Source organism: Dicentrarchus labrax, unplaced genomic scaffold, assembly GCF_905237075.1.
Source record: "Dicentrarchus labrax unplaced genomic scaffold, dlabrax2021, whole genome shotgun sequence".
In the NCBI taxonomy this organism is placed as follows: Eukaryota; Metazoa; Chordata; class Actinopteri; family Moronidae; genus Dicentrarchus; species Dicentrarchus labrax.
This window is the reverse complement of record NW_026136723.1, coordinates 15,834,523-15,862,187: the sequence shown is the minus strand read 5'-3', so window position 1 is coordinate 15,862,187 and position 27,665 is coordinate 15,834,523. Positions and strand designations below refer to the sequence as shown.

Sequence of the window (27,665 nt, the reverse complement as noted above, 5' to 3'; positions counted from 1 at the left end):
AGTTATTGCAGTTGTTTCACAATAAAATCCTTCCAGGCAAGAAAAGTAATTGAAAAACTGAAAGTGAAATAATAATTGACTAAAATATAATTAAATGTACTTATCAGACAAGAGAATTTAGAAATAAAAGTTAATGAATTGAAGAATTTTGGGTATTTGAATGAATGTTTCTCATTTTGAGATGTTATTTAATCACATTACCAAAGAGACAATATGAACCCAGTTTCTCAAATCTAAAATCTTGACATTAGCATATGCATGTAAATTAGCCACGTATGTACAGTAGGTAAATTATGTGGGCACACATCAGAGCACTGTATAGGTGACTGTGAATGTGTGTGCATTTGTGTACTCCAGTGCCTGTAGATATAAACATTGTTGCAGCAGGAAGGCTGGGGAGATAAGAGTGTGTTTGGGAGGGGGGAGAATGGATGGATGAGTCGAGGGAGGCAGCAAGAGACGGACGGATGGAGGGAAAGAGCATATGGAGAGCTGTGGATGAGCATTAGGAGCCCATAAAAACAGCTCATTAAGAAGTTCAATCTGTTCATCAGAGAGAGAGATGGGGAGGAAGAGGAGAGGGAGAGAGAGGAAAGTGGAGGATTGCAGATAGAGGGGGAGGCTGGCAAGATTTTACCGTGAACTGACAAAGCCGAGAACACACACACAGGCACACATGTGCAAGCATGCACACACACAAACACACCTGGCCACATTAATCTTTGGAAGCAGGCTAACAAAAATCCACCTGATCCCCTGGAAGCTACTTGAGTGAGTATGTAGGTATGTGTGTGTCTGTAATTTGTGTTGGAGCTTCAGTTGTGTATGTGTGCGTATGTATGAATGGATGTGTTTTCAGTGGAAGAATTACGGGATGATTCCTGGAAAAACAGCCTTTCACTGCAGTCCTTTAGTCTGTTAGCAGGTCAACTCAAGCCTTTACTACAGCACAAAGGGGTGGAACAGTTGTGATGATACGTTTCAAGTTTGGCTTTTGTATATAATAACTGTAACAAGCAAATTTTGAATCAGACATTTTTACAAAATAGGTGTGATATCACCATCACACTGATTTGCACCTGTGTTCTCTCTTGTCTCCTTCTTTCATTTCCCATTCCTTTTTCTACTGATCCATTGTGCCTCAAGAGGTCTTTTGTTATTTGCCAGGCTTTCACTGTATCAAGAGGCTTATGTTCAAATCTGGTAACAGCAAACAGCAAACATTTCAGCCATATTTGGTCTCATATTCAGTGTTATTTTACTTGGAACAAGTTAAAACATTTGTCAGTAGGTGTAAATAATGTTCCTAACGCAGTGACTCTTTCAAACAAATGAAATTGTCACCCACTGGAAAAAAAAAAAAACAAAACAGTAAACTCAAAATTTCTCTTTCTCTTTCTTTCCTTCTCCACCCAGAACCAAAGAGAACGGCTTCGAGCGAGACAGTGCCCTGCACCCAGATGTTCACCCTAGCAAGCGGCCCTGCACCATAAGCCCTGCCCAGCGCTTCAGCCCATCCAATGGGCTCTCCTACCAACCCAATGGCCTGCCCCACCCGGGCCCCCTCCCTCCGCAGCACTACAGGCTGGATGACATGGCCATTGCCCATCACTACCGTGACACCTACAGACACCCCCCCTCCAATCATCGGGAGATCCGGGAGAGAGCCAGGCCTATTGGTGAGAACATGGGGGGGGGGGGGTGCATGTTCGTGCATGTGTCCATACATTTAGATTTTTAAGCAAAAACCAATCCCAAAAAAAGGCATAATGTCAAAGCTTTAACTCTGTTGTAGTACAGAGAGAAACATAAAGAGGGTTTTATATATAAAGGTAAACAGTTACCTAACAGCCTAACCGTTACATAACAGTTCTCAGGGTTCTTTATGTACCACTTCAGCCTGGTGGATCCTTGTTGGTACAGTAGTTTGACAAACAAGTCCCTCTGACCACAAGGATATCCTGCTGCCTCCGAGAGCAAAAACCAAAGCTGAGGCCACTGCAACATGACAGCTGACTGAAGTATTGCACTGTGAGATGTATGAGTGCACAACATAAGCACATTTAGACACAGTGTTGTTGCATTAGAGACATTTTTCTGTGTAGACTCAGCCTTGATGAAGCTGTAATGACGACTTTGGCTCAGTTCTAAAAATAGTTGAGACATTTACCATGTCTCGCTTTGTGATGGATGTTTATTGGCCTGGAAGCTCAGTCATTTGAGTCCTGCCCTGAGGGTTGGAGAGAGATATGGAGACAGCAAAGAAAAGGGGGAGTGAGGGAGGAGGAGAAAGAAATGGATGGAGAGAGTTTCAACCAGGGACCAAATAAAGGATAGATCAAAGGAAGAGTAAGGCAGTGATGGAGTATTGTTACATTGATCCTCTGTGTCATACTGACTTGCCTTTATTTATCTTTCTATCTGTCTATCTATCTTTTTCTCTCGCTTACAGGTATGCATACAGGGACCAGGCAGGAGGAAGTGATTGACCACAGGCTGACAGACAGAGAGTGGGCTGAGGAGTGGAAGCACCTTGACCATGTAAGAAAAGTAATAACATTTTTTATTACTATACTTTACAGTTCTGCCTCCGTAAGCAACAGAGATTAACTCATTTCAGTCACATTAAATGGTTATATGTCACGTTGTACTGTAAGTCTTTGTTACACTGCCCACAAAATAGAGTGATATTTGTGTTTTGTGTACTATTTAAACAACGTGAGATCAACTCAAAGAAAGGTTTGACATTACATGCATATCAAGACTATAGTTATTTTAATATATATATGTATATGTGTATGCTTGCATGTAAATATGTTTGTTTAAATATTGTCTAAATATTGATAAATTATTGTTTGCATGTCCACCTTCACTTTTGTTAATCCAGTCCTTTTAATGCTGCAGTCTGTAACTTTCTGCATGTTCAAACTACATGAAATATGACAGCATATCTAATGTCACATTGGTGATGCTGTTTCACCTCCTTGTTGTTAATATGCAGTGAACATTTTATGAACCAATCAAGTAATGTGAACACAAATGCATTATTGACTGAAGTGATTAAGTAAGATTTTAGCCGGAGATGTGTGACCTGACAAACCTGATCAATATTTCAAGGGTGAAAGTTTATTTCACATACTGTTTCACTACCAAACAATACAGATGAATGTAATAATGATACACTAACTATATTAAAGAGAATGAAAAATAAATAAATAAAAACAACGAATAATGATAGATGTTGCTTTTAATTTAGAACCCCATCCTCCACCACTATACCCTTGCTGAATTTAAATCAATTCATTCATGTCTATGTGTAAACTCAGCGCCTTGCCCACTCCCTGTCACCCCCAGCTGCTGAACTGTATCATGGACATGGTGGAGAAGACAAGACGCTCACTGACAGTACTGCGGCGGTGCCAGGAGGCTGACCGTGAGGAGCTCAACTACTGGATCAGACGATACAGTGACGCTGAAGAGCTGAAGAAGGGAGCTGCTAGTGGGCAGTCAAGGCAGCAGAGCCCGGCAGCACAGGAAAACGCAACACCAGGTAGGGGAACACACATACTGTACATGTATTACAGGTATTAAAGGGCATAGTGGCAAAGTAATTAGTAAATATATGTTTACAAGGCTGCTTACAGCCATGTTCCTGTAAGTTTAACTACATTTCAAGGCCTTCTTGTGATGTTTTTATTGTAGGACAACAGGTCTCAACTGGTATCTCACATTAGCCTTTCTTTGTGTTTATGATAAATATCTAAAATATGAATTTCACTAGCCCTCTTGATACTCGTCCCACTTTATGTTAAGATGTAACTTCTCTCTGAAATCAGCTGTTTTCAAATCACTAATAAGGAGACGTCATACATGAAGGTGATTAAGTTATTTTCTCCAGCAGTTTTATGTCCAGAAAGCCCAATGTGGTGTACCCCAAGGTTTAATTCTAGGTCCTCTATATTGTCAAGGTTGTACATGCTGCCACTAGGCTATATCACCTATGTTATCCTTATATGTATCCCTGTCCAATGAAAACCTGAGCCATTTTACAGTAACTTATTCTTTCAACCTTCTGACAGAAACATCAGGGTAACCAACAGGTTCTACAACATGCTGAGTTGTGCCATAATCTTCTGGACTTTGTCATGCAAAACATTGGTTGATCTCTGATTACCATGGTTTGTGTCTCCCTAGAAATCCACAGGGAGCTGTTGCACCGGCCTGTGTCTGGCTACGTCCCTGAAGAGATCTGGAAGAAAGCTGGTGAGCCTGCCGTCATCACACACACTCTTTCTCCCTCTTTCTCTTTATCTCTGCAGTTTTTAAGACATTTTGTTCTGTAGAAATCGGGGCCATCTTTTTCACCCAGATGACTCTGGAAGTGGATGAGAGTCACTCCTTTAAACCCCATTCTCCCCTCTCATCCCAATGTAGTCTGCTGTCTGCAACTTTCTCCCCTGCTAGACTTGAATTAATGTGTCAGGCTGCTCTTAGAAAATCATTTATATTTGATACAGTAGGAAGTTAAAAAATAAGACTTTCACCACCACACACTGCACACTCCAAATATGATGTCAGGTCTTAAAACGATTTTATTGCGCCAGTCAAATAAGGGACATAAGTAGCTTTTACAGCTGCTCCAGTGGTTCTGCTGTTGAAAGTACAGTAGCAAGACTTCGTATCTTTTTGCTTTTGGCACTTTTGTAATCCCCTTAGCAACATACATTGCAGCTATTCTATTTAACGAAAGTGTTGTAAAATTGTAGAGGGAAATTTGTAGAGCCAGTTAAAATCAAGTATTGAAACTAATTTGTTGTTTTAACAGCTTTCATTAGTTGCCATTACATTTTTAGCGTACACAAACAGCATTCTTTAAACTCATGAGTGTAGCTGCAATCACCATTATCGCTGTCCTGAAAAACTGAAAGAATTTTCCGCTGAGGGTTCAGTGCTCAAGGAATTCACTTTGTATTCACCGTCAGTGATACAGTATATCTGCTTTTTAAACCCCTTAGAGAAAAGAAATTGTCCCCTTGCTTGACCAAGCATGATGTGTGAGATACTCAGAACAAGTAATATGCATTTAAATTGAATTGAGTATCACCATCGGGACTCAGCCTGCTCTCCAGTACTCTCCTCCCCTCACCAGCTTTGATCGATCTTCCATCTAAGGCATTTGGTGTGTAATCACAATTCCATGCACAAGGCATATATCACACGGCACCAGGGCAATTTCCATGACTTCAGGCAGCACAGTAGGTTAAAGACAAAACCACCCTGGTTTAAAAATGTAGCTCAATCACAATGGAGAGAAAATGTCTCTGTCTTTATAAAAAGCGCACATTCGGTCTGATATTGAAAACAGATTTTACATTTGTAATACAAGTGTAATGTGTACAAAGCAAATGAAGTAAAGTGAAGCATATTTGTCAGACATAAAACTGTATCTATCTTTTGTCTGAGGGATAAATGGTGCCCACTCTTTTTCATTCTCTCTGTATTCTTCTCAGTATTTCTGGCATCCTTTTCCCTTCAGTCGCATATATTCTGGCTGAAGAGAGACTGATCTAAATGTGACCCAGGGAGGATTGCAAAATAGGATTTTTAACACAATGGAGTGCAGCAGTGAATACATCTGTTTGAAATGGGCAAAATGTTTACAGTTGGTGATAAATATTCAAGCACCTTGCACGGTGTCCTACCGGTTTCCCACTTCCCCTCACCACATGGGCCTCTGGGATCACAATGGAAATGCATAATTTAAATATAAATTGCCTGATTTGCATACACAATTAGTCAAGTTACAGGCTTGATGGGAGCAAACAAAAAGCCCTCCTTTTGCTTTGATGTTCAGTTGGAATTCCACCGCTTAACACCCGCACGGCAAGGTTATTCGTTCCACAGAAGAAGTATAAAATAATAACACATTGCTCCAGCTAGAGCAGGTCTTCTGAGTGATTACCTGTGATTAATTGGCTCGTTGTCTTGACGATATTTTTCAAATAAAAAAAAATAAAATGTTTTGCTCATCTGTAAATAAGATCCTTTCAACCTTTTCACACCTTGATGCATTAGATGACCTAATGTAACTTATTAAACGTGCCACATTCAGTTACATAAGAATGCAGAGGGTGTATACAAAAGTGATTGGTTCATAAGTATAACTTCCTCAATGCCTTCATAATTAATTTAAAGTAAGCAATACATCATGTGTTAATATACCTACTATCCTGTGCTTATCACATTTAAAAATTGATGCACAGGTATTACTGTATATGGAGCTGATCTTATAAGAAAAAACTACAAAAGTTATGAATATGTTTATATTATATGTTTTCTCTGCTGTGTGAATTAATTTAATCATCTCCAGAACAAAAAATGTCTTTTCTCTGATTTTGTCCTTACATGAGTGAAATCTGTTTTATGGTTACGGTTTCTGTTTTTCAGATGAAATACAGATTTAGCAGATGAAACTGCTTTTACGATTTATCTTTTAGAACAACACTTTATGTTATTTGTAAGAGTACGAATGTTATTGTGTTTAAAATGGCAGATACATTTTTGTAAATGGCACAGTGGTTTTGAATGGCTTTATGTTACATGCTTATCCTCATGTAAATACAAAAGAGAAGGGTCCTTCCCTTTGTGTGAGAGATGTTTCTACTCAGAAATAATAACAGTTTTATCCTAGACAAAAGTGAGAAAAGAATCTTAAATTTAACAGTATATTCAATGAAAATAAACTTCCAATGACAGGATGATATAATACACATTATATTGCAGGTACGGGAGGCTTGACTTCCTCTGTCTCCACACTCTTTCCAGAAGAGGCAGTGAATGAGGTGAAGCGACAGGCCATGTCAGAGCTGCAGAAGGCTGTGTCGGAGGCAGAGCGCAAGGCTCATGAGATGATAAGCAGCGAGCGGGCCAAGATGGAGCGTACGGTAGCCGAGGCCAAGCGGCAGGCGGCCGAGGACGCTCTCTCCATAATCAACCAACAGGAGGACTCCAGCGAGGTAGGAACATACAGACAATTCAGTAACATCAAAAGGTGTACCCTCAATCTTTCAAACACATCACGAAAACTGTCAACCTCCTCCACTTTGATAGTTATGGTGTTCTGTCTTTCTTTGTTGTCACTTTGACTATACTTTTGTTGCCAGCTGTTCTAGTGACTCCCAAATGACACAGACAATATGATCTTCAAATCATTGTATATTATGTTTCAAATATCAAAGAGGTTGGCTGATTATTCGCTTTAAAAGTGTTCCAGCAAAGAACATTGTTTTATAGTCAGGAGATAGTGGGAGGGAAAGCAAAATAAAGCAAAGCAAGGTCAATCAAGCATCTATTAACCTCACTTTCCGCCTTCCTTTTTTATTCTTCCGTCAGAGTAGCTAGCATGTTTGGAAAGGTGTTGCCAATTCAGCTGAGAGGAAGTAAGGGAAGGCGCTTTCATTTGCTAATCACCATTGGAGACCTTGACGTTTAATCAGTTAAGTGAGAGGGAAATATGGCTCACATCTGTCATTAATTGCAGGAGTGATGTTTATGAGAGAGAAGCGCCCCAGAGGAGAACTTTCAGGAGCTGTTTGTAACCTTGTTCTCGGGTTTCCTGTGGATATGCAGCCGCCCTGGCATGCTCTCCCTGCGGTTTCCAAGATATACTGTATAAGAGGCCCTAAGTGTAATGGTAGATGGGTTTTTGATCTGTCTGTGGTTTGTTTTAAGCTTAAGTGTTGTAAAAGCAGAGGCTTGTTCTGTTAATGTGTCGACTGGTGCACTGATATCTGTTGCTAATCTTCATGTCGGGTTCAGTAGTTCTCTGCTAGATGTGGCATTCTGCTGTTACAAACACGTGATGATCTTTGATGAATAGCGACATAAAATAAAACAAACAAGGGGTCCTAATGACATTTTAGCGATTATCAGAAGTTCATCAGCTGAAATGGTTGTAAATCCTTCTGCTGTATTAGTTTTGTTTTAGTTAATGTTGTCTCCTTCTGTCTGTCAGAGCTGCTGGAACTGTGGCCGCAAAGCCAGTGAGACGTGCAGCGGATGCAACACAGCGCGCTACTGCGGCTCCTTCTGCCAGCATAAAGACTGGGAGAAGCACCACCATGTCTGTGGTCAGACCCTCCAGGCCCAGCAGCAGCAGGCCAGCCAGCAGCAAGGAAGCGTCCCAGGGTCAGAGACCCCTGCTCCCATCAGCTCCTCTGCCTGCACCCCGAGCAGCGGAACTGGGAGCCCGGCTGCTACCCCGCCTGCTGCTACCCCTCGCTCCTCCACCCCCAGCACCCCATCCTCCTCAGCCCTGGATGGCACACCGCGCTAAGAGACTCACACAGAGGATGGAGGCAAAAGTCTCTGGGGCTTAACAGCCAGCCCTCAACCCCACAAACAGCATGACTGTCTACATTGCCTTGCAAAGATGCTAAGCTAACGTGGCTAACAGAAAAAGATGGCAATGCTTCTGTCTATCTTGCAGTGTAGTCATAGAAGGAGGAGGAGGAGGTCCATAATCAGGTCATATTGACTTGCCATGACTTTAAAGAAACACAAAGATATTCTTTGTTTTGAATGAATGAATTTAAATATTGACATCCTTTTATCGTTACACTTGCTATTCTTGTTGTCTGTTTGTCGTCGTGCTTGTTGTTGTTAATGTTGTTGTCATTGTAGCTTATCTTATTTTTTTCCTGTAAATATTAAGAGACTGAGCAGAGATAGCCGTGAACTCGAGTCAACTCAAGTATATCTGACCTCCCCTTTTTTAATGTTTTTAAGTTTCCATCCTTGAATTAATGCTTATTTCCTCCCTGTACCTGGGACATGAAACTAGTCAACCTCATTTTACCAAACAGCTTACCAAGGGAATATGTCTAGCTAGCAGAACAATGGAAGTCATAAATACTCTTTGTAAAGAAAGATATTAGATTTAAACACATTGAAAAACACACCGATGGATGGACTGATAAACAAGTCTGTTGCCTGGAGAGAGGAGAGGTATGGACTGAATATCTGGCCCGCAGACCGCCATGAAATGGGCAGATGTGCAGCAGATTGCAAGCAGAGCCAGCTGTTCAACCAATGTTATTTCGCTCTCACTTGTAATAATATCCAGGTCAATGGGCTGGGAAATACAAATCCGTCTCCCCGAAGGATGTAAAAGGAAGAATTCTTGGACATGCTACAAAACTTTGCCCACTGCACATGTGGAGGATGTACTGACTACAATTCGCACGTGCATGCTTGGTGGGTCACAGAAGCTCTCAAACAAGGAAGTGAAGTCATCACCCCACCAGTGAGACTGTCAAATCACCATGACAGCGGCCGCTGGGCCACTCAGAGCTGAGAACCTACAGAACTCAGTAGGAAGCTCATTCTGCGCCCCAGACGCTCCCCTCCTGTCTCAACTCTGAAAAACATTTTCATCTTTCTTCATGTTCTTATTCTTTTTCTGTAGATGTCATGGTGTTTAAGACTTCTGTCCTGTGGTGTCATCAATGGTTATTTATTGTATATGTGTTGGACAATTGTGACAATGCATAGTACTTCAACCAGTCACAACTCCAAGTCCTTCATAACTCTCTCTCTCTCTCTCTCTCTCTCTCTCTCTCTCTCTCTCTCTCTCTCTAGCTGGTGCAAAAAGAGATAAAAAAAAGAAGTGTTATCTTTTTTTCCAAGCTGCTTTTCTATTCTGTGTGTTAGTGGTAGATCCCTCGTAGTTCTATAAGTTTTACTTCCCTTTGTCCTCAAGAAAAAGACACAAGCTATATCTCAGAGCTGCTACTTGAGTCCGACCCAGATCTTTTCTGAGAACTAGCATGTTGCGCGGAATGCTAACCTAAATGTTTTGTACAAGGGACATACATAAATGTATTTGCACTGTCACAGAGGTTATTTCGGCATGCTTCTTTTCAGCATACTTGTGTTGTTGGTATAGAGCCATAATTCATCAACCATTTTGTATGTAGTGATAGCATTATCTGTTTTTACATTATTTAGGATGGGGGGAGTTGGAAAAGTGTAAAATCACCAAACCCACTTTTTTTTTTCTTCTTCTCAACATGCTAACAAAAGCGGCCATAACATTTTTTTGGAATAGTTACAGACAGTGCATGCACATTACTGAACGTTTGTTAAATATTTGTTATTTTTTAGAAAAACTGAAAAACAACCAAAAAAAGTTAAAAAAAATACAAAAATATTCTAACAAACTAACTTTCCAAATGCAGAGGTGTAGACTCCGATTGACAGCTTTAACACTGCAAAGCACCAGGTAACACACAGTATTAACACAAGAGATAAACAAAAAAAAAAAAACACCAAAAACAGCCAAAGACTGACACCAAGGACCAAAATCCTGATTTAAACAATTTTCAAAAGAGGTTTGTTCACATAAATATTGTGGTTTTATTTATTTCTGCAGGTTTTGTTCACACATTCGTGGAACAAAAAACAACTTCAGTGTCATAAAAGTCATTTATTTTTAATCCTTTCTAGAAACCAACGGCACTCATCTTACATTGTGAAATGAGAAGGTGTGACTTAAACATAATGAACATTTCATAGCAGTGTTACATTTTAACTGGAGCAATAATAACTAATGTGACATGAACACTGATGACTTCTTTAACCATTTTTGAAGAAAAAGTTTTTGCGATATTTTTTGATCTTGTTTGTACATTTTCTCATTGCACAAATGTCCGATTAAGTGCCCATTTCAGCTTTAAGCAGTTAAGTTCTTTATTCTTGAAGAGGTGAATGTGAGACTGGGCTTTCACACCAATGCCATTTGCAGTTGTTTTATATTTATTTATATTGAATTATGTCATTTTTGCCGTTCAGATAGATAATCAGTCACAGCTTTGTTGTAAACCTTCAACAGTAAATCAAACAAACCTCTCATTCGCAGTAAGAGAGCACTTACCCTGACGCACACAAAGGCTCTTCACCCCAAACACCTTGGTGCTACACAGAAGCGCGTTACAAATTCTGACCTCAAGGAACAAGCGGAGGCCCTCAAAGGTTCTGGGCTGTTTGCTCCCTCTGTACTTCTTCATCTCTCCCTTCTTGTCGAAATAAAATACACACCTGCATTCTTGACTCTAAAGGGTTAAACGATCCAAAAAGGTGTCTGACACCCTACTAGCAACTCCTCAGAAGCTGTGAAGAAACAGCCAAGCTGTTTTAACACTAGTGTATTTGAAAGTATACAACAAATAACGTGTGTGTTCATCACTATCAGGGCAAAACCTGGGTTTAAAAAAAGGAGAAAAAAAAACCAAGACAAACATTATCACTCAATGATTCTTTGAGAAGCTCTATTTTTTCTTTCTTCCCTCCTCTATGTGTGTTTTGCTACAAATTCCTCGGTGGCAAACAAGTCTCACTCTACCTCTTACAGCACGATAAGAGCATCAGTCGCGGCGCTGATACTGGTCTAGTCTAAACCAAATGGGCACAAGAGAACAGGAAAAATAAAAAACCCAAAGTCGAAGCTCATACAGCTGCAAAACCATATCACTACTTGGTAACAATGCAGACCTCATAAATAAATGAAACATAAATGAATAGAAATGAGAAAAAAAAAAAAAACTTTTGTTATGTTCCTTTATGCCTGTGGCGTTTCTAGAGTACATCAAGAGTTTGAATTGTTTGAACAGATTTTAAAAATTGTGCTAATTTTAAAGAAAAGTGTTGTCGATTCCTATTTCGATAACACAAGCTAAGGTCACAGACAAGAAATGTTGTTTCTCTCTCGCTCTTTTTTCTCTCCTGTTTCCCCTCCACTTTTTTCTCCTCTTCTCTTCTCTGTTGTGAAGACACGCTAAAGTGCTTGTCAACTTGTCAGCGGGGGTTAAATAAAAAAAGGGGGGGGATATACAAAGGCAAAGCTTGTAAAATCTGAAATAAAAAAATGAAGGCTATGAATTTAGGCATGCCTGTTTTTCACAATAGGAGGGAAATGTTATTTAAATTTCCTACTTATCAAGAAATGCTGGGGAAATGTGTGGGGCCAACAGTGAACAGCGAAGGCCGTAGCATTAATCTGGGGGAGTGAGTTGAACTTCAGGGGTGGGAGGGTATTTTTTTTGCGTTCTCTTGAGAAAATTTATTGTGGAAAAAAAAAGAGCTCAAATGATTTGAAGTTGTTGTGCAATACTTAATTGAGACATGAAAACCACAGGTTAGTGGTAGGCTGACACTGGGCGGTCTTTCCATCGCCTAGAGTCAGTGTCCTCTAGAGAGCTTTCCAGTCTACTATGTCAGAACTGTGGTTTCTTGTTGATTTTTTTTTTCCTTTTTGTTTCTTTTTTAAAAATTCTTTTTTTGGGCTGTAAACTATGGTCTGTCAGTCTGTGAAACTTTGCAGTATAATTCTGGTATTGTTGTTCTCTTAACTGTGTAATAAATATGTTAATACCTGCCTCTGAGACTTGGGCTGGTGTTCTTTCATTAGCGTGTCCAAGATTAGCAACACTAGAAAAACACTGATTATATAAGCTTGGACCTAAGACTTAAAATTATCTTGTGTTGAAACTGGAAGTGTGGCGTTTGAAAGGTGTGGGCATTTAGAAAGGCTAGGAAAGATGCTATTTAGTTGCATTATGGGTATGGGTATGAGCTTAAACCCTTCCTAGAAACAAAAAAATAGGATATCTCGACCTGTCAGCTTCAATTTTGACCTTTTTTTTTTTGTATCCTTCTCTGGTGAATGTTGGTTTTATGGATTTAGATTTCAAAACATGAACAGATTCAAATGTGACATTCGGTCCACAGTAATGTATCGGACTCATGCCTACATACAGTAAGTCAGTTTAATGTCAATAAGTATTATACAATAAGTAAGTTTAAGAAGTGAATATATTCATCTGTTGGTGCTGTAGAGTGGACATCCAGACAGTAAGAAGTGGAAAATCTGTTAAATTAAATCTGACTGCTAAGTACATACACAGCTTCTTCATTTTTCCACATCTCTGGCTATTTTTCCTGTTTCCAGACCTTGGACCTCACTGTCTTTATTAAGGATCACTTCTCTACTGTTGAAGTGTTTTCTAATGGCTTATTCATTACCAGCTAAAGTTTCGAATCTGTGCATCTGATCTTTTATTTTGACAGGTTACATTTTGGATTTTACACCACTCAGAACTAAAGTAGCCTTCACATATTTGGAATATATAGATGACTGTATATGGATTGTGATGAATTTCTAATTACAAGAAACGATGTGATAGCTGAAACCTTGACAGTACTATAGCCATCACACATACAGTTCACCCTAAAGACATCCAGACCTTACTAAAGAGCTTTTAAAGTAATCACCGATAGTGTAACAGAATAATTGTGGACTTGAAATGTAATACTTCTCTCTCTTTCCCATGACTCCTTAATTTCCTGTGACTGACTGCCTGTTTCTCTCATCCCCTCACATTGCCCACACTATGTGCAGCAACAGATACAGTTTGAACCAAAACCCACAAAGACATTATACCATACTGTATCCTTAAGATAACATCTAGTTTGGAAAATATGTGTAACCTTGTAAAAATACAGAATGAAAAAATTACTATTATTACATTTGTCCCTATTTTCTATATATATTTGTATATACATATGCCAGGTGTAATGTGGTGTTGACGTCATGTGGGATGGAAGGCAGTGATGGAAATTTCCATATTTGCAGCATGTGAGAGTTCAAGTCATCAGACAACTGAAGATTGCAGAGTTGGATGAGTGAGGATAGAAATACTGCACACTGACAACATTCTTTGGGACTATATCCATGACATTTTGATTTATTTACCCTAAACGAAGGTCTTTAACATATTGGAACTGAATGCCCAATGAGACAGTAACACATGTCAAGATGTCTTTAAATTTCATGACACTATCTGACTGATTAACCATTTTATTGCCTAAATTTTATTAGTCCCAAATTATGGTCTCGATCTGCAATGAGTATGGGTAGCAAAAGCAAAACAGGATAACAAAATGACAGATTTTGAGAGTGCAAGGCAGTCTCAGGTGGCTCAGCGTTGGGGCTTGCTGAACTTGAGTTATCTGAAACACGAAACACAATAATAACAACCAGCCAGAGCCTCTGTGACCTTTTAAGTAGTTATTAATTTTTTATTTTATGTTTTCTGGAGATGTACGACTAATTGCTTAATATAAGAAACCACTCAGCCCCTGATTCCATGAGAGATATATCACATTCTCAGACACTTGAGAGACTGATTAGACAACCAGTGCGGTGACCTTACCCTACACATCAAAATGTTACCAAGCAAAGTAAAAGGGCTGAAGGAACTGCTAAAAATCAAGGAGAGTGATATATATTACAACAAAGCTGTAAAGGTATGAGCAGGTGATGGAGCTATTTATATGCCAGTACAATTAACCTCCTAACTAACCTCAGGTTTTTGCCTGACAAGATTGTGGTGGACCTCAAAGAGCTGGGATCAGCTGCTCCCTTTCAAAACGAATGACAGTGAAGCCATGAAGCAGCTCGTCAGCCCATCTTTATCTCTCTGTGTTGAACCACTTTGGAGTTGATAAAGCTCAGGGATGAGTTGGACTGCTGTGATATTCCTGCCACATTCTTCTACATAAAGTTCATTGTGGCCTGGGCTCTCTCTCCCCCCACCCCCTCGCCCATCTCCCTCTCTCCCTTCCCCTGTCTTTTCTCACTCTCTCTTATCAAGCGCGGCAGAAGCAGACAGCGACTTGAATTAAGCGCTGGTCGGGGGGGGGGGGGGCTGCTTGGAGCCGATAACAATACAAAATGGATTTTCTCAAACAGAGAAAAACAGCTGTCTCCATTATTTGAATGCTTCACCTTTCCCCGCTCCATTAATTGGCTCTTTGATCACAGGCAGAGGTGCACGGTGACTGATAAGGAATAGGTTATTAGTAAAGTAGCCTGGAGGACCGAGAGGCGGCCGGCCGTGCCGGGCTGCAGGAGATGAGATAAAGGCGTAGTAATGCCGGTGTGAGGGAGTGCCGGTGAGTGATAGGGCCGTGCCGTCTGGCCCTCTGGCTCACGGGCGATGTAGAAAAAGAGCAGCAGCAGGACGAAGTGTGATATAGCAGCTAATGCAGGATTGTGATTCAGCTTGTGGGGGCTAGAGCGTGGGATTTGATTCCATAACGGCTTGCTCCTTTAAGTGGTAGATCTCTCTCTCTTTCTCTCCAGTCTCCTTCCATTCTGCCCCTGCCTCTCTCACCCACTCATACAAAATCAAACTGTGTGACAGGAAATTTTTCCTTTCATATTGGCCTGATACGTGGTAAATGTTAGGCCTATGATAGCCCGCGAGGAGAAAAAAACTAGAGGGGAGGGGGGGAATGACATTACCCCATCTAGGGCTTTTTAAAAGATGGGCGGCTCCTTTGATGTTGCGCTGAGCTAAATTCGCTGCATTAAATCTGATGGAATTTTCACTATAAGCCTGTTTATGTATTTTCTCACATCCATGGACAAGGGCCGATTTGCCACACTTCTCATCGGAGGAAAGGAATCTTCAAGAAGTCACTATCTTGTAATCCTCCCTCTCTCTCTCTCTCTCTCTCTCTCTCTCTCTCTCTCCTCCCTCTCTCTCTCTTCAAGAAATAGGACCGGAGGGGACAAGCAGGGTATTTGTGTGTTGTAAAGCGTGGTAAGAAAAGAGGGGAAGTGTTGATATTAAATTACCGAACACAAGGTTATCTAGTTCCTGCACATGGCTAGGCTGCCCTGGGCCAAGGGTAATCTGCTAATAGCGTTCACACCGAATGACATTATTAAGGAACTGGGCCCATGTGTCAGGCCTCTCTCTGCCTTTCTCTCTCTCTATCCGTCTCCCTCCCTCTCTCTCAGACACACACTGGGAACAGTAGAGAGGGAAAGAAAAATAGCAAAAGAGACAGGGGGGCAGAGATGGATGAGGAGAGCTGGAGGAAGAGATAGGAGTGGAGGAACCAGACTGAGAGAGAATGAGGGGAAGAGCGAGAAAGTCAGGGGTAAAGGATATGAGGCTGAAATGCTTTCTTTTTTATCAGTGGCATTTGTTAAAAATGCCCTGCAAATATCAAAGTTCAAAATGATTTATGACTCGGTGAAAGCACATGACAAAACACTTGCATGTGGGGAATTGTGACCCACTAAACCACTTTGATTCCCTCCTGATCTGAGGAAGGTCATGCATCACAGTTGCATTAGGGGTAGTTAGTTAGTCCAACAGAATGGGATAAAGGGATACCATGCAATAACAGACAAAAATAAGACTTGCAATTACACCACAAAGACTCATAGCTCGCTATGCAAGGTTCAACCTATAAACGTAGGCCTCTCCTTCAGTACACTACAGTGTATTCAGCTGTGGCATATACAGGCCAAGGACAAAAGCCCATGCAGCTATCAATGTCAAGTAATGGCCTCCATAGACTGCCCAGCAGGTGAGTGGAGAGAAAAATACACTATGCTTCCTTACGCCCCTGGGGGACGGTGAAAACTCACCGAGAGGATTCAACAAAAAAAAAATCTTTCTCCTTCTTTTTACACTCCCTCCCACCCTCCTCCTCCAATCTCATACTTAGCCATGGCAGCATCCTGTAATCCACCGTGCAGTTGTTCTCGCTGAAACAGCCACAGTTGTTTCACACAAATGGCAATGCACATTGAAGCATACGTAGTCACAGACACACATGCTTGTTCAATGTGGAGAAAAGAGCATGGAAACGTTGTAAGTGGTGCCACATGTATGTGTGGAACATGCTACAGAAACGTAAACCACTTTTATCCCCTTATATAAAACACTGTTTTCTTCTCATTTTCAAACGTTCTGTGATACAGCATCAGATAATTTACCATTCAAAGCAAACAACAGCAACCTTGCACTAGATGGCAATCCATAGCTCTCATCATTAAAAATAGCACAAAAAAAAAAAAAGAAAAGGAAAACGCTACCTTTTTCAGAGCTGATAGCAGTGACTAAGGACTCCCTTTGACAGTTTCAAATTCTCATCAAACTGTACAGGATAAACAAGCAATTTAACTTCAGGAACTGGCAAATAACCAGCACTGCATTCTCACAGCGACTAACCTCTCAGTAAGTAAGCATTTCACTCCACCTCCACATTTGACATTGACTTCACAGGGCGAGCAAGTGTATGTTTTCAAACTTGTGCATATGTGTGTGTGTGTGTGTGTGTGTGTGTGTGTGTGTGTGTGTGTGTGTGTGTGTGTGTGTGGGTGTTAAGTGCCAAAGTGAACATCTTGCTAGGACGTGAAGTCAGGAGGTCTCTTCCCATGCAGGCAGCCAGTAGAGAGGAGGTGATTGATGCCTAATGAGGGCTGAATGAGGAGCTGAGGCCAAACACACTGTATACTGCCTACTGCGGCTTTACCACATGATGGATGGCACGCTGAGATACAGTACCCACACGTGCACATGATACTGATCAAAGTGTGCGTGGATATGCTTCTATGTGTGGTCTATATGAAAGTGTGGATGTTACATGCAAACTGTTTATTTACAGTTCTGCAATTGCTTTATATGTGTCTGAGTGAGTTTCATTCCTTTACCAGATGATACTCTGTGCAACCACACTCCATATAGTAACTTTGGAGCAGTTATCTCATGTTGTATTTTCTCTCACAAGCCATTCTGTTCCACTTACTGTGCCAAATCACATCCGAAAACAGTTTACCATGACACTCAGTGGGACATCACACTCCATCAGTCATCTTGAACCCCACTGTTTCCTGCCCAGTGGATCCATCCCATACTATTCAAATACCACACGGACTCATCCTATAGACACTGCATGAAGCCTCGTATAAACCCTGCAACATATGGATAGTTGGGAAATCGTATTTTATCTTCCAGGTTAGTTTGATCAGTTTGATAAATTGGTCCGTACATCAGAACCTTACCTTGACTGTGATGTTTGTGCATCCAAGAAAACATACACGACTTTAAACATACAAGTGATTAGGGCTGCACCAACTGATTATTGTCATCACTGTTGCATAGTTATTTTGATCAATCAGTTAATAGTTTAATGTATCAACAGTGAACAATGCCTGTTTTCCAAGAAAAGTCCAAATGAGACAGTGTACAGCATGAAAAAAGACAAAATAAACAACATTACGCACTCATTATTAGTATATAAATTTTACATTATGGGAGTCAAATAAATTTTCTCTTAAGGGATAACAAATGTTCACGTCTTAAATATAAATGCCTGAAATATAAATAATAACTTCAGTAGTGTCTAGAAACTAATCTATACATTTAATAATAAAAAAAACAAGAAACTTTACTCATGGGTTGTTTTCCCCGCCTCTGACCTCAAGCAGTATTTTCTTTAACTCTTGACATTATTCAGCACATTTAATCTTTCTGTCTGAACATTCTGAACTGTCATAAATAAACCTGTCCATTAATCTGACACAGGAAGAATGGTAGTGTGTTTCCTATAACTCATTCTGGAAGCATGCAGTTCACTATTAGACATTAGTTCGACGTTAGTTGCTTTTACTCTTGAGCCATATATCAAAGAGTGAAAGTGACTGACTGTTGGCCACACTGAACATTTAGAAAATATGGGACTTTGGAGTGCATGTGATGTATCTTTTACAATCCTAAATGAAGCCTCAAAGCAGGGTCATACATCAGCAGAAACGTCCGCCTTCACTCAACACTCACTCTCTCTCTCAATCTCTAACTGTTTTTTTATTCTTTCTCCTGTTTACTACATATCAAGGGACAGTAGAGAGCACAGACTCGAGCCTAGGCTAAAAAAAACTGTGACCAAGTGTGCCTGATGAAACCGAGCTCACCACCTCAGCAACGCCATAGATTAGCACTGCTGTCCGGACAGACAAGGAGATGCCATAAGCACCCGGAGCGTTCCTGAGGAAATTTATAGCTTTTTCCTGAGCATCCTTTACACCCCCTGGCCCCACTTCCATCCACCCACCCCTGGTCCTCCGTCTCCCCCATCCCTCCTTCCCCAGCACCTTCCCCCTGGCTTCCCCAGCTGTTGTGCACCTGGATGCTGGCCTAGGAGAGGGATGGGAATACATGCCATCCATCTCTCTAAGGGGGCATGTGAGGTATGTGTGTGTGTGTGTGTGTGTGTGTGTGTGTGTGTGTGTGTGTGTGTGTGTGTGTGTGCAGTCAGGCATTGCTGGAGCTTTCAGAAAGCAAAGGGAGTTGGGATGTGGATAAAACTAAATGATACAGATATAGACATCAACCACTTAGACACCACTGATTAAAATACAATGTTCATGTGGTGTTTGTTGATGTACAGCATGTACAGTAGATAATATTTAACACCTTTTAAGCAAACCTGTAGCAGGGTTGAACAGATGTTGTCCATAATATGCACTAGGCCTTCAAGTTTCATGTTGCTTAGATACACACATACATATAGGCTCTGTTCAAACCCACAAAACTTGGGTTTGTGTGACCTATAAAATATAAACTGATAACTGTATCAAAACACTCTCATAAAGTCAGTTAGGGACCACCAGAACACAACCACACCTCTGAATCGTCCCACACATTACCAATTTTTCAGAAATTCAAAGAATGAAGTGAAATGAAATGGCGGTTCAGTCTAATGATCGGGCTACATCCCTCTCCATTTGGTCAGTGGTGAAGCAGTCATGACCAGTTTGAAATTTTGTCCTGTAATTATAGTTTCTTCATAAGGCCAATTATTGTAGGTTTTTTTTTATTGGTGGTGCATGTTTTCATCATTCTAAGGTCAATTTGTTTACGCTGGTAACAAGTAGTTTTTATGCAGCATCAAGAAGATGTTACTGTGGAGGCAGGCCACAAGTCTCTTTGATTATAGTGGACCCTTAAAAGTGCTAATGGGAAAGTGCTATAGACAAACTGGGATTACAATGAGATGTGCTATTTCACCACCATGGGCAGTGCCATGGATTTATCATTAACCAGCGACTTTCGGGTATTTAAGAATTACAACTTCTGATAAGCTATTTCGGAGCCATGAAAAAATATGTTTTCAGAGCCCATAGAATATTAATAGTGGAGAACTTGATGAGGTCGTCCCTGTGGAGAATATAAAATGAATTTATTCCAGTGCCGTGTATTAATAAAAAACTTTAAAATGTGATAGAAGCACAGCAGGCACATCAAGCCATCATCTTGATAAAAAGCTATTTATTGGTGAATGGTTTGTTTGTGAAATCAATTTTTCATTCTAAATGTCACATTTACAGTTTTGCAATGCAGATTGGCTGAGATATTTTGTTGAAATATACATGGGACTTCTTTGCTTTCCCATGGCACACAGATTTGATTGGTGTGAGAGGGAAGGAAGATGGATGAAGATTGTCTGGGGTTGGTTGTCAGGAGACCGGGGGAGGCTGCAACGTTGTTCTATATCTGCGTGAAATGTCTCAGATCGGAAATGGCAGCTCCCATATGGATTCAAATCCAGACACAATCCGCATACTAATTAATAATAAACTGCACACGGACAGAGACATACATAGAAGGTGTGCAGATAGCAGCAACAGACACTTACACTGGGGTTAAACCTAAAGTAGTAGTATACTCTGAAACAATAACCCGCCACTAAATCTGTATCATGCAGCTCATGCCTGTTGGATAAATATGTGCTTTTACAGGCTGAAACAATACCAAAGATTGTGATGATACTCTACCTTTAAACTGGAATCTTACAAAGCTAAATGTATATTTAAACAAGCAAAATAAGTCAAAATAGAGTACTATTTTAGAAACTTTAGTTTTTGACCAATATTGTTTGAAAGCCTGAATTCTCACTGGAGCAATGCTAATGTGTAAAGCAACAATAAGCAATATTTCTGATACAATGTGCACACTGAATCAAAATCCACTGAGACTCAGCAATCAACTGCCGCCACTTAATGGGGAATCAGGTTGTGGCGAGCTACGGTTTATGTGCATTAGATGATTTCTGTAGGGGATACGTTGTGTTTGTGTCAACTGTGGAATGAAATTACGACTCTCTTGAAGGTCCAAGACAAATTTGTCTGTGGAGACACATAAATGAATGGGTCAGTTAATGTCTCAACCTTGCTAATACGTCAAGGCTTGTTGTTGAGGTTGTTTTGGAGTCTGCTTTTTCCCTGCATTGTCTATCAAGTTCTCAGCAAAGAAAGTCCACCATACTGTTAGTATTAGCAGGTAAAACCAACCTACAAACTCTATAGTTTAATCACAGAACCTATAAACGTGTGAATTTTACACTTAAAAGCTCAGTCCTGGTCACTCTGGCAATTTTTCATAGATGATAAGTGGCCTACCATAATTGACTTTTTGATGTGTGATGTTGGGGACTCTTATTAGGAGATAATTGCTAAACTTTGTTAGCCTGTACTTCACTTCCTTTAATCAGACTTAGAACATATCCCTGCCAAGTTAAACTTTTTGAACTTTTGCTCTTGTCTCCCACACACGCCCACACAATATACTGCTCTCATTATTTTATCATCATTTAAGCTCACAGCTGTATACAACTTCTATCTTTCCCGCAAATGGTAATATCTAGAGAATGAGGTAGATTAGACCTCAGTGAATCCTGGTTCCAACTCTTCTCCCTTCATCAGTGCTGGGTTATATTAGGTCAAATAGCTACTGACAGACCATCATGAAACTATTTCCTCTATCAGACCTTCCCAGTCTGTCTCTCTATCTTTCTTTCGTTCATGCCTATGACATCTTGGATTCATTTTTCATCGCTGCTCATCTTTTTCACCCGTCTGTCTCCTGCAACATCTTGTATTTATCATTTCATCTGTTGATTTCCTTTTCTGCTATCACTCTTTGTCAAATGGCATCTTCCATTTATAAGTCCATCCTTTACGTTTCTAACATCTTGGACTCATCTGCCCTCTCTCTCTCTCTCTCTCTCTCCCTCTCTCAGATCTACAACAAATGTTGGACCAAGCTGTTCCATTCTGTATTATTCAACGCTGTGTGTGAGCCGGCGTCATCAGACATGTATTCCTGACATGATGCATTGACTCTGTTTAATTATAGAGATGCTGAATAAATATTTACAGATGGTCGATCAGTCTTCTCCCAGCCAGGCCCGCAAGTGTGATTTATGAACGTCAGTTAATGCGAAAGAAACAGCCGTCATTGTTTCTGTATTATATGCCGCATGTATGTATTACAACCAGCTATATGGTATTTCAGGTCTTAGATGCTGCGTTAATGCATGCAAGTGGCTGCTACTATGAGCCTGGATGGAGTTTAAACAAGTTCATGAGACTGCATTAACCTGTAAAGGTATTGCTGAGGTATTAGCTTCAAAGGCTGTCAGGTCTTGTCAGATATGGTGGATACCGGCATGGGTAGAAGAGTAAATGGAATATATTAAAGTTTTAAAACTCTGCCCTGAAATAATCCTGCTCGACCTGCATGGATTCTGTTTCACCCAACCTGAACTGAACTTTACAATTATAATATTCAAAGAACCCCTTTAGCCCTGACTTGCTATTTAATTTATTCCTGTGACCTTGTTATGCAAGGAAAAGCTATTCGTTAACTGTAGATTCTAGACTGCTCCTAAATAGGCTGAGGCAAGAGCTGGATATTATTAACAAACTTTAACATCAGAAATTACAACATCAGATGAAGAATGCAGTTACGATCATTCAAAATATACTCCTATGAATTTAAAATTAATACACACAAATAAATTGTGCTCCAATTTAGGGGGAAATGATGAATAAAATTAAACCTGACCTAATTCAAGCCAGAGGGAATTAGATCCTGAATCAAGCCAAACCCAGAGAGCCAGGCTAATCGTATTTGGGCTGAGATTCAAAGCGCTAGATTAACAACCCCTGGATCCAAAACAGTCTATTACCGGCGTGGGCGGCTGTGTGGAAACATAGGAGCTGCAAGGCTAGTTATGATGAAGTACTCGCATGCAAATATTGTGCCGTTAACTTTGATATGATGAAAAAAATTTTACTTGTGAATAGTGGGTGGCTAAACTCATGGTTGCGCTTTTGCCACTTTTATGCATTGCTCATGATCAAGCAGCTTGGAAAGGCTCAGAATCTTTAGGTACAGCAATTCAAAAATAAAGGAAAAACCTCAATCTACATAATGTTTCATACAGTATAGCATTGGTAGACACATACATAACAGCTCATTTGTTGACAAAAAGTGTAATTTCTTTGTTGATTATCTCTAACTGTAGAAAAGAAGTTCCCATTAATAGCTTAACTCACATGCTAAAGTATTTATTTGAGCCCTAAAACTAGAGTCCCAAAATTCATCCTGATCTAGTCCAACTTTCGACTTTATGAGTGACATTTATGTGAGCTCAGAGGTGGTGTGAGTTGTATATTGCTGTTGTGCATGAATTCTACCTCGGCCGCTGGGAGAGAAGTACAGTAAAAACACATTAAGCATTTCACTTCGAAAACTCACTGGAGGGCTGCAATGTTTCCTAATGCTCTTTTTATGGCACACAGCAAAGTGACTGCGTGAGTGCTTGTGTATCTAAAGTATGTGCAAGAAAGTCCACTTGCATGAGTAACTGTGTGTGTTCTTGTGTGTGTGCGCTGCTGTACTTGCCTGCCTGCTGGTGCTCCACGGCCATCTGGTATCTGGTCAGTCTAGTGAGCCTCTGGAGGGCACCTGGCCAGCAGCTTGCTCACCTGGCTCTGCTAGCCCCTGCCAACCACCACACCTGGCCTGGCCAGCACACAGGGAAAGGGAACAGATTGCAGAGTGCAGCCAAAAGCAGTCCTACATTGCAGCATGAAATAATGCAGTGGTACAGGATATATTTGCTGTTTGTTGTATAGTGTTATGAACAAAAATGTGCATCTAAAATGTGAATGTGATATTTTTAAGGCAGTACATCGGAGATTACATCACTAGACAACATATTCAAATTATAGTCACCAGACTGACATGAGTGCTTTTGGAAACAATGCTCCACTCATCATTTGTTAGGAAACAACACTCTCAACATACTCATATAAGATTCTATAATGAGTAATGTGGACTTCTACTGCATCTGTCCCAACAGTCTGTGCCAGTCTGTGCCAACTCATCCATTTAGCATACGATGGCACTTCCTTCCTGCAGGTTGTCCTCTGCTATCAATTACACTCTCCTCTCCCTGCAAGAAAGATGCTCCTTGTCCCCTGTTGCACACAAACACACACACACAAGACACAGAATGCGCACACACCGTGGACGCAGAGGGACAGACACCTGCAGAGTGTTTGTCACCTCTTCTGTTGGCATCTGCGACCGCACGGCATTGTGGGAGAGACGGCCATCTGTTGTCGGCAAGGCTGGACTGGAAGGGGGCAAGCGGGCACAATGCATCATGCTGCTCTTTTTTGTTGGTCTGAGCTGTGTGAAGTGTTGTGTTGTTAAGGTGTTTTTGTTGTTTTCACTCCTATTGGCGTCACTCAGCTGAAACAATATGACTACGGGTTCAACTTAATTTTGCATTTAATAACCCACAAATGCAACTGTGAAGTGACTGCTACGATGTTAAAAGTAATTGTAGCTTCTCTTGAGGGCACTAACACATTTTTTTCAAGAAATTCAACATGTGCTAATTACACAAATGCAATGTCCCACACAGAATGTTTTGGATTCATTAAAACCACATGCAAACCGTTGCCTTTTGTCAAATTGAACTCTCTCCTAATTTTCTTGGAAATGTTTACCCCTCTTCACAGGGAGACAGCACATGAATGCTTGATTGACATGACAGTGGCTGCAAAGTTTCTTCAATTATCCTGGCAAGGTTACGATTGCTGCCTCTTGATACACAGCAGGTCCTTGTCATTCTGAACACAGAAATATTAAACTCCTTTCTCTGCCTACGCTGCTGTAACCTATGAATTTTAAGTCTGCTGATTGTATATAAAAAGATGGACTGGGAGTTAGAACCATTAAAAATGATTGTGGTATTTAAAACATGTGGAGTGAACTGAGGGCAGCTTTCACTTTGATTTTGCCGGCCTGTCAGTCGGTCCACCGCTTTGGTCCAGACTAAAGTCCTTCAACAGCATCTGCATGAACTGCTATGGTATTTTGTACAGCCATTTGTGGTCACGAGAGGATAACTCCTACAGACCTTCATGATCATGAGGTTGGCATTTTTGTTATTCAGTGAAATGTCTCCATGACTGTTAGATGGATTACCATGAAATTTGCAATACACACACATCCCCCCTTCAGGATGAATCCTAAGGAATTTGGTGATCCCTTATCAAGCATTATCATCATGTCAACATTTTAATTTCTCCAATACTTTGGTTTACAACCAAATACCTGCAAAACTAATGGCTTTCCCATCAGCCTCAGCTGTACTTGTAAAGACATTAAATCTGCTAAACATCAGAATGTTGTCATTGTGATGTTAGCTGATGTTAGGATTTAGCTCAAAGCACTGTGTCTTTGGACAGTCTCATAGAGCTGCTAGCGTGGCTGTAGGCTCTTGTTCAATCATACATACAAAGACAAGTTAGACTACACATTGTCAAGTATGTGCGCAGTGTCTACACTCGTGCTGAGAAAATGTATTCTTGTCATATCTCCGTTTACAAAACCAAGTGCGCTTAAAATAGCAAACATATTGGCTAGAGGGTTAAAAATACAGCTGAGCAACAAAAGCACCTTTCTTATTTCCAGCACTGTGTAAAATGATTGAATGTTACAACTTAAGAATATACACGGCATCAAGAAGACAAGTATGTGGTTGAAATATGCCCAACATGATGTAGTTCAGTTTTGTGACTAGAGGCAACAGCTACTGTGTGATGCTGGAAGAAAATATTTGATTTATAAGAAATGAAGCATTAATAAACATGTAACTTTAGAGAATGTGGGCTTTATCTTGAGGAGCTACGAAACAAAGAAGAAACAATGACAACAGCTTTAGGGGGAAAAGAAATCATAGACAGGAATGAGTAGTGTCAGATTGAGATATTAACCCACATATTCCTGAAGGACATTCACTTTTGCAGGACGTTCATTTGGCTGGTTGGTTGGGTTGTGGGTCTGTTCATCCAGCCGGCCTGCACATCGCAGACAGATGTTCGGCCAGCCAAGCCTGCAGCGCCACAGGCAGTGTGTGTTCTAGAAAAACCCGGAGACCAGATGCTGCTACCTGGTGTCCCACCCGCCTGCCGCTCTGCTATACTGGGCATGCTCCACTGGCCATCACATGACCTCAAACTGGGTTTTGAGATTGTGTGCCGTCAATCATATTGATGATAGAGTAGAGTGGAGCTAGAACTGAAAGTCTTCGTAGGGTCGACTCAGCAGGATCACCACTGTGTATCTGACAGGTTGAATTCATACGCCAGACTGTTTTGAATAATGAATCAAATAAGGTAGCTCTAAGAAAGTCTGAAATACTCCTAAATGTGAGTCAGAAGATATGCATTTTCTAATTGAGAAGTCAACTACAGTGTAAGGAGTAATATCAAAACCTTAGCATAACAGAAATGAATATCACACAATAAAGAATTATTTTGGGGAAATGAAACCATCAAAACACATCATAAAATACCACATGGCCCCCCACTGAGTGAGCTATCTGAAGTGACATCAAAAGATATAATGCAGCATCTACATCCCTTTCCCTCCAGTTTTGTTCCCCGAGTAAGTAAATAAACAGTCACTCTCTCCTGAACAAACAGAAACACAGATTCTTCGTCCCTGTCATTACCAAACCCGAGGAAACTTTCGAAGAGATTCAAAGACACTCGAGATTAAAGATTTATTTGTTCTTTTGAAGTTCCAGCAATGTTTTTGTCTTATTTCTTTGACAAATACAGTGTGGTAATGGTGTTTTCGCAGTGTGGTTGAAGCTGACCCAGAACTGCCAGAGAGAGGTTGCTGGCCTAACGGCCAGGCTCTAGTTTCAACACTCCCCTAATGAGGAATGGCTCAGTAATGGCATCGCTTCCTTGTAACCTCAAAGGACAGACAGTTTACTTGCCATGTTATTTATATATTATATTACGATGTGAAAAAGAAGAGAAAAGACTAGGAGGAAGCTGGGTTATTAGACTGGTACGTCTGGGTGGCTTTGTTTTGTAGCATCTTTTTATAGTCTAGTGCACTTCAAATCTAGCTTTTCTACATTATTTTTCCCACCTTCTGCTTTATATGAAGGATGCTCTTTTGTTGAATTGTGTTGATTCTGATGAAGAGATAGCACAGTTATTGTTTGGTACATCTGCTGTCTTTGCCAACGCTTTTTCTATTGATATGCATCAATGAGTGCAAGCAAACTTTCACCTTTTCTCATATTTGGTTGCACTTTTTAGATTTAATAGTCACACATGAGTTACAATGCTCTGATCCAATGCCTGGATTTCAATTAGCTTTGAATTCCAATAAAAGCTCATTGTTCTTGCTTTTATTAGCTGCTCTATCTCTTAGATTCATCAGGCATATCTCAGTGTGCTGTGCATCAGTGCATCTCTCTCCTCAGCTGCCGGAGAGCCAGCAGAGAATCATACTGCCCCCTAGTGCCCTCAGTCAGTAGTAACAATTGATTGTGCAGCCGTCAACCAGACAATACCCTGGTACTCTGCCAGTGGCTCAATACCAAGATCTGTCATGGGCAGCGATGCACAACAATAGATTCTA

General features: G+C 40.6%; 1 protein-coding gene across 6 annotated transcripts in view; it reads left to right on the top strand.

Annotated features, from left to right (window-relative positions):
* runx1t1 (RUNX1 partner transcriptional co-repressor 1) overlaps positions 1-12,434 on the top strand; it is a 58,223-nt gene extending 45,789 nt beyond the window's left edge. For 3 of the 6 annotated variants that reach the window (XM_051390313.1, XM_051390315.1, XM_051390318.1), the window contains 6 exons: positions 1,417-1,679; positions 2,453-2,550; positions 3,355-3,550; positions 4,195-4,263; positions 6,784-7,016; positions 8,015-12,434. In XM_051390313.1, coding sequence (XP_051246273.1) covers positions 1,417-1,679; positions 2,453-2,550; positions 3,355-3,550; positions 4,195-4,263; positions 6,784-7,016; positions 8,015-8,335 — 1,180 coding nt within the window. In that variant the 3' untranslated portion in view covers positions 8,336-12,434. The remainder of the gene's footprint in view (positions 1-1,416; positions 1,680-2,452; positions 2,551-3,354; positions 3,551-4,194; positions 4,264-6,783; positions 7,017-8,014) is intronic. The other 3 variants (XM_051390317.1, XM_051390314.1, XM_051390316.1) reach the window with 3 other exon arrangements.
* Positions 12,435-27,665: the final 15,231 nt, after the last annotated feature.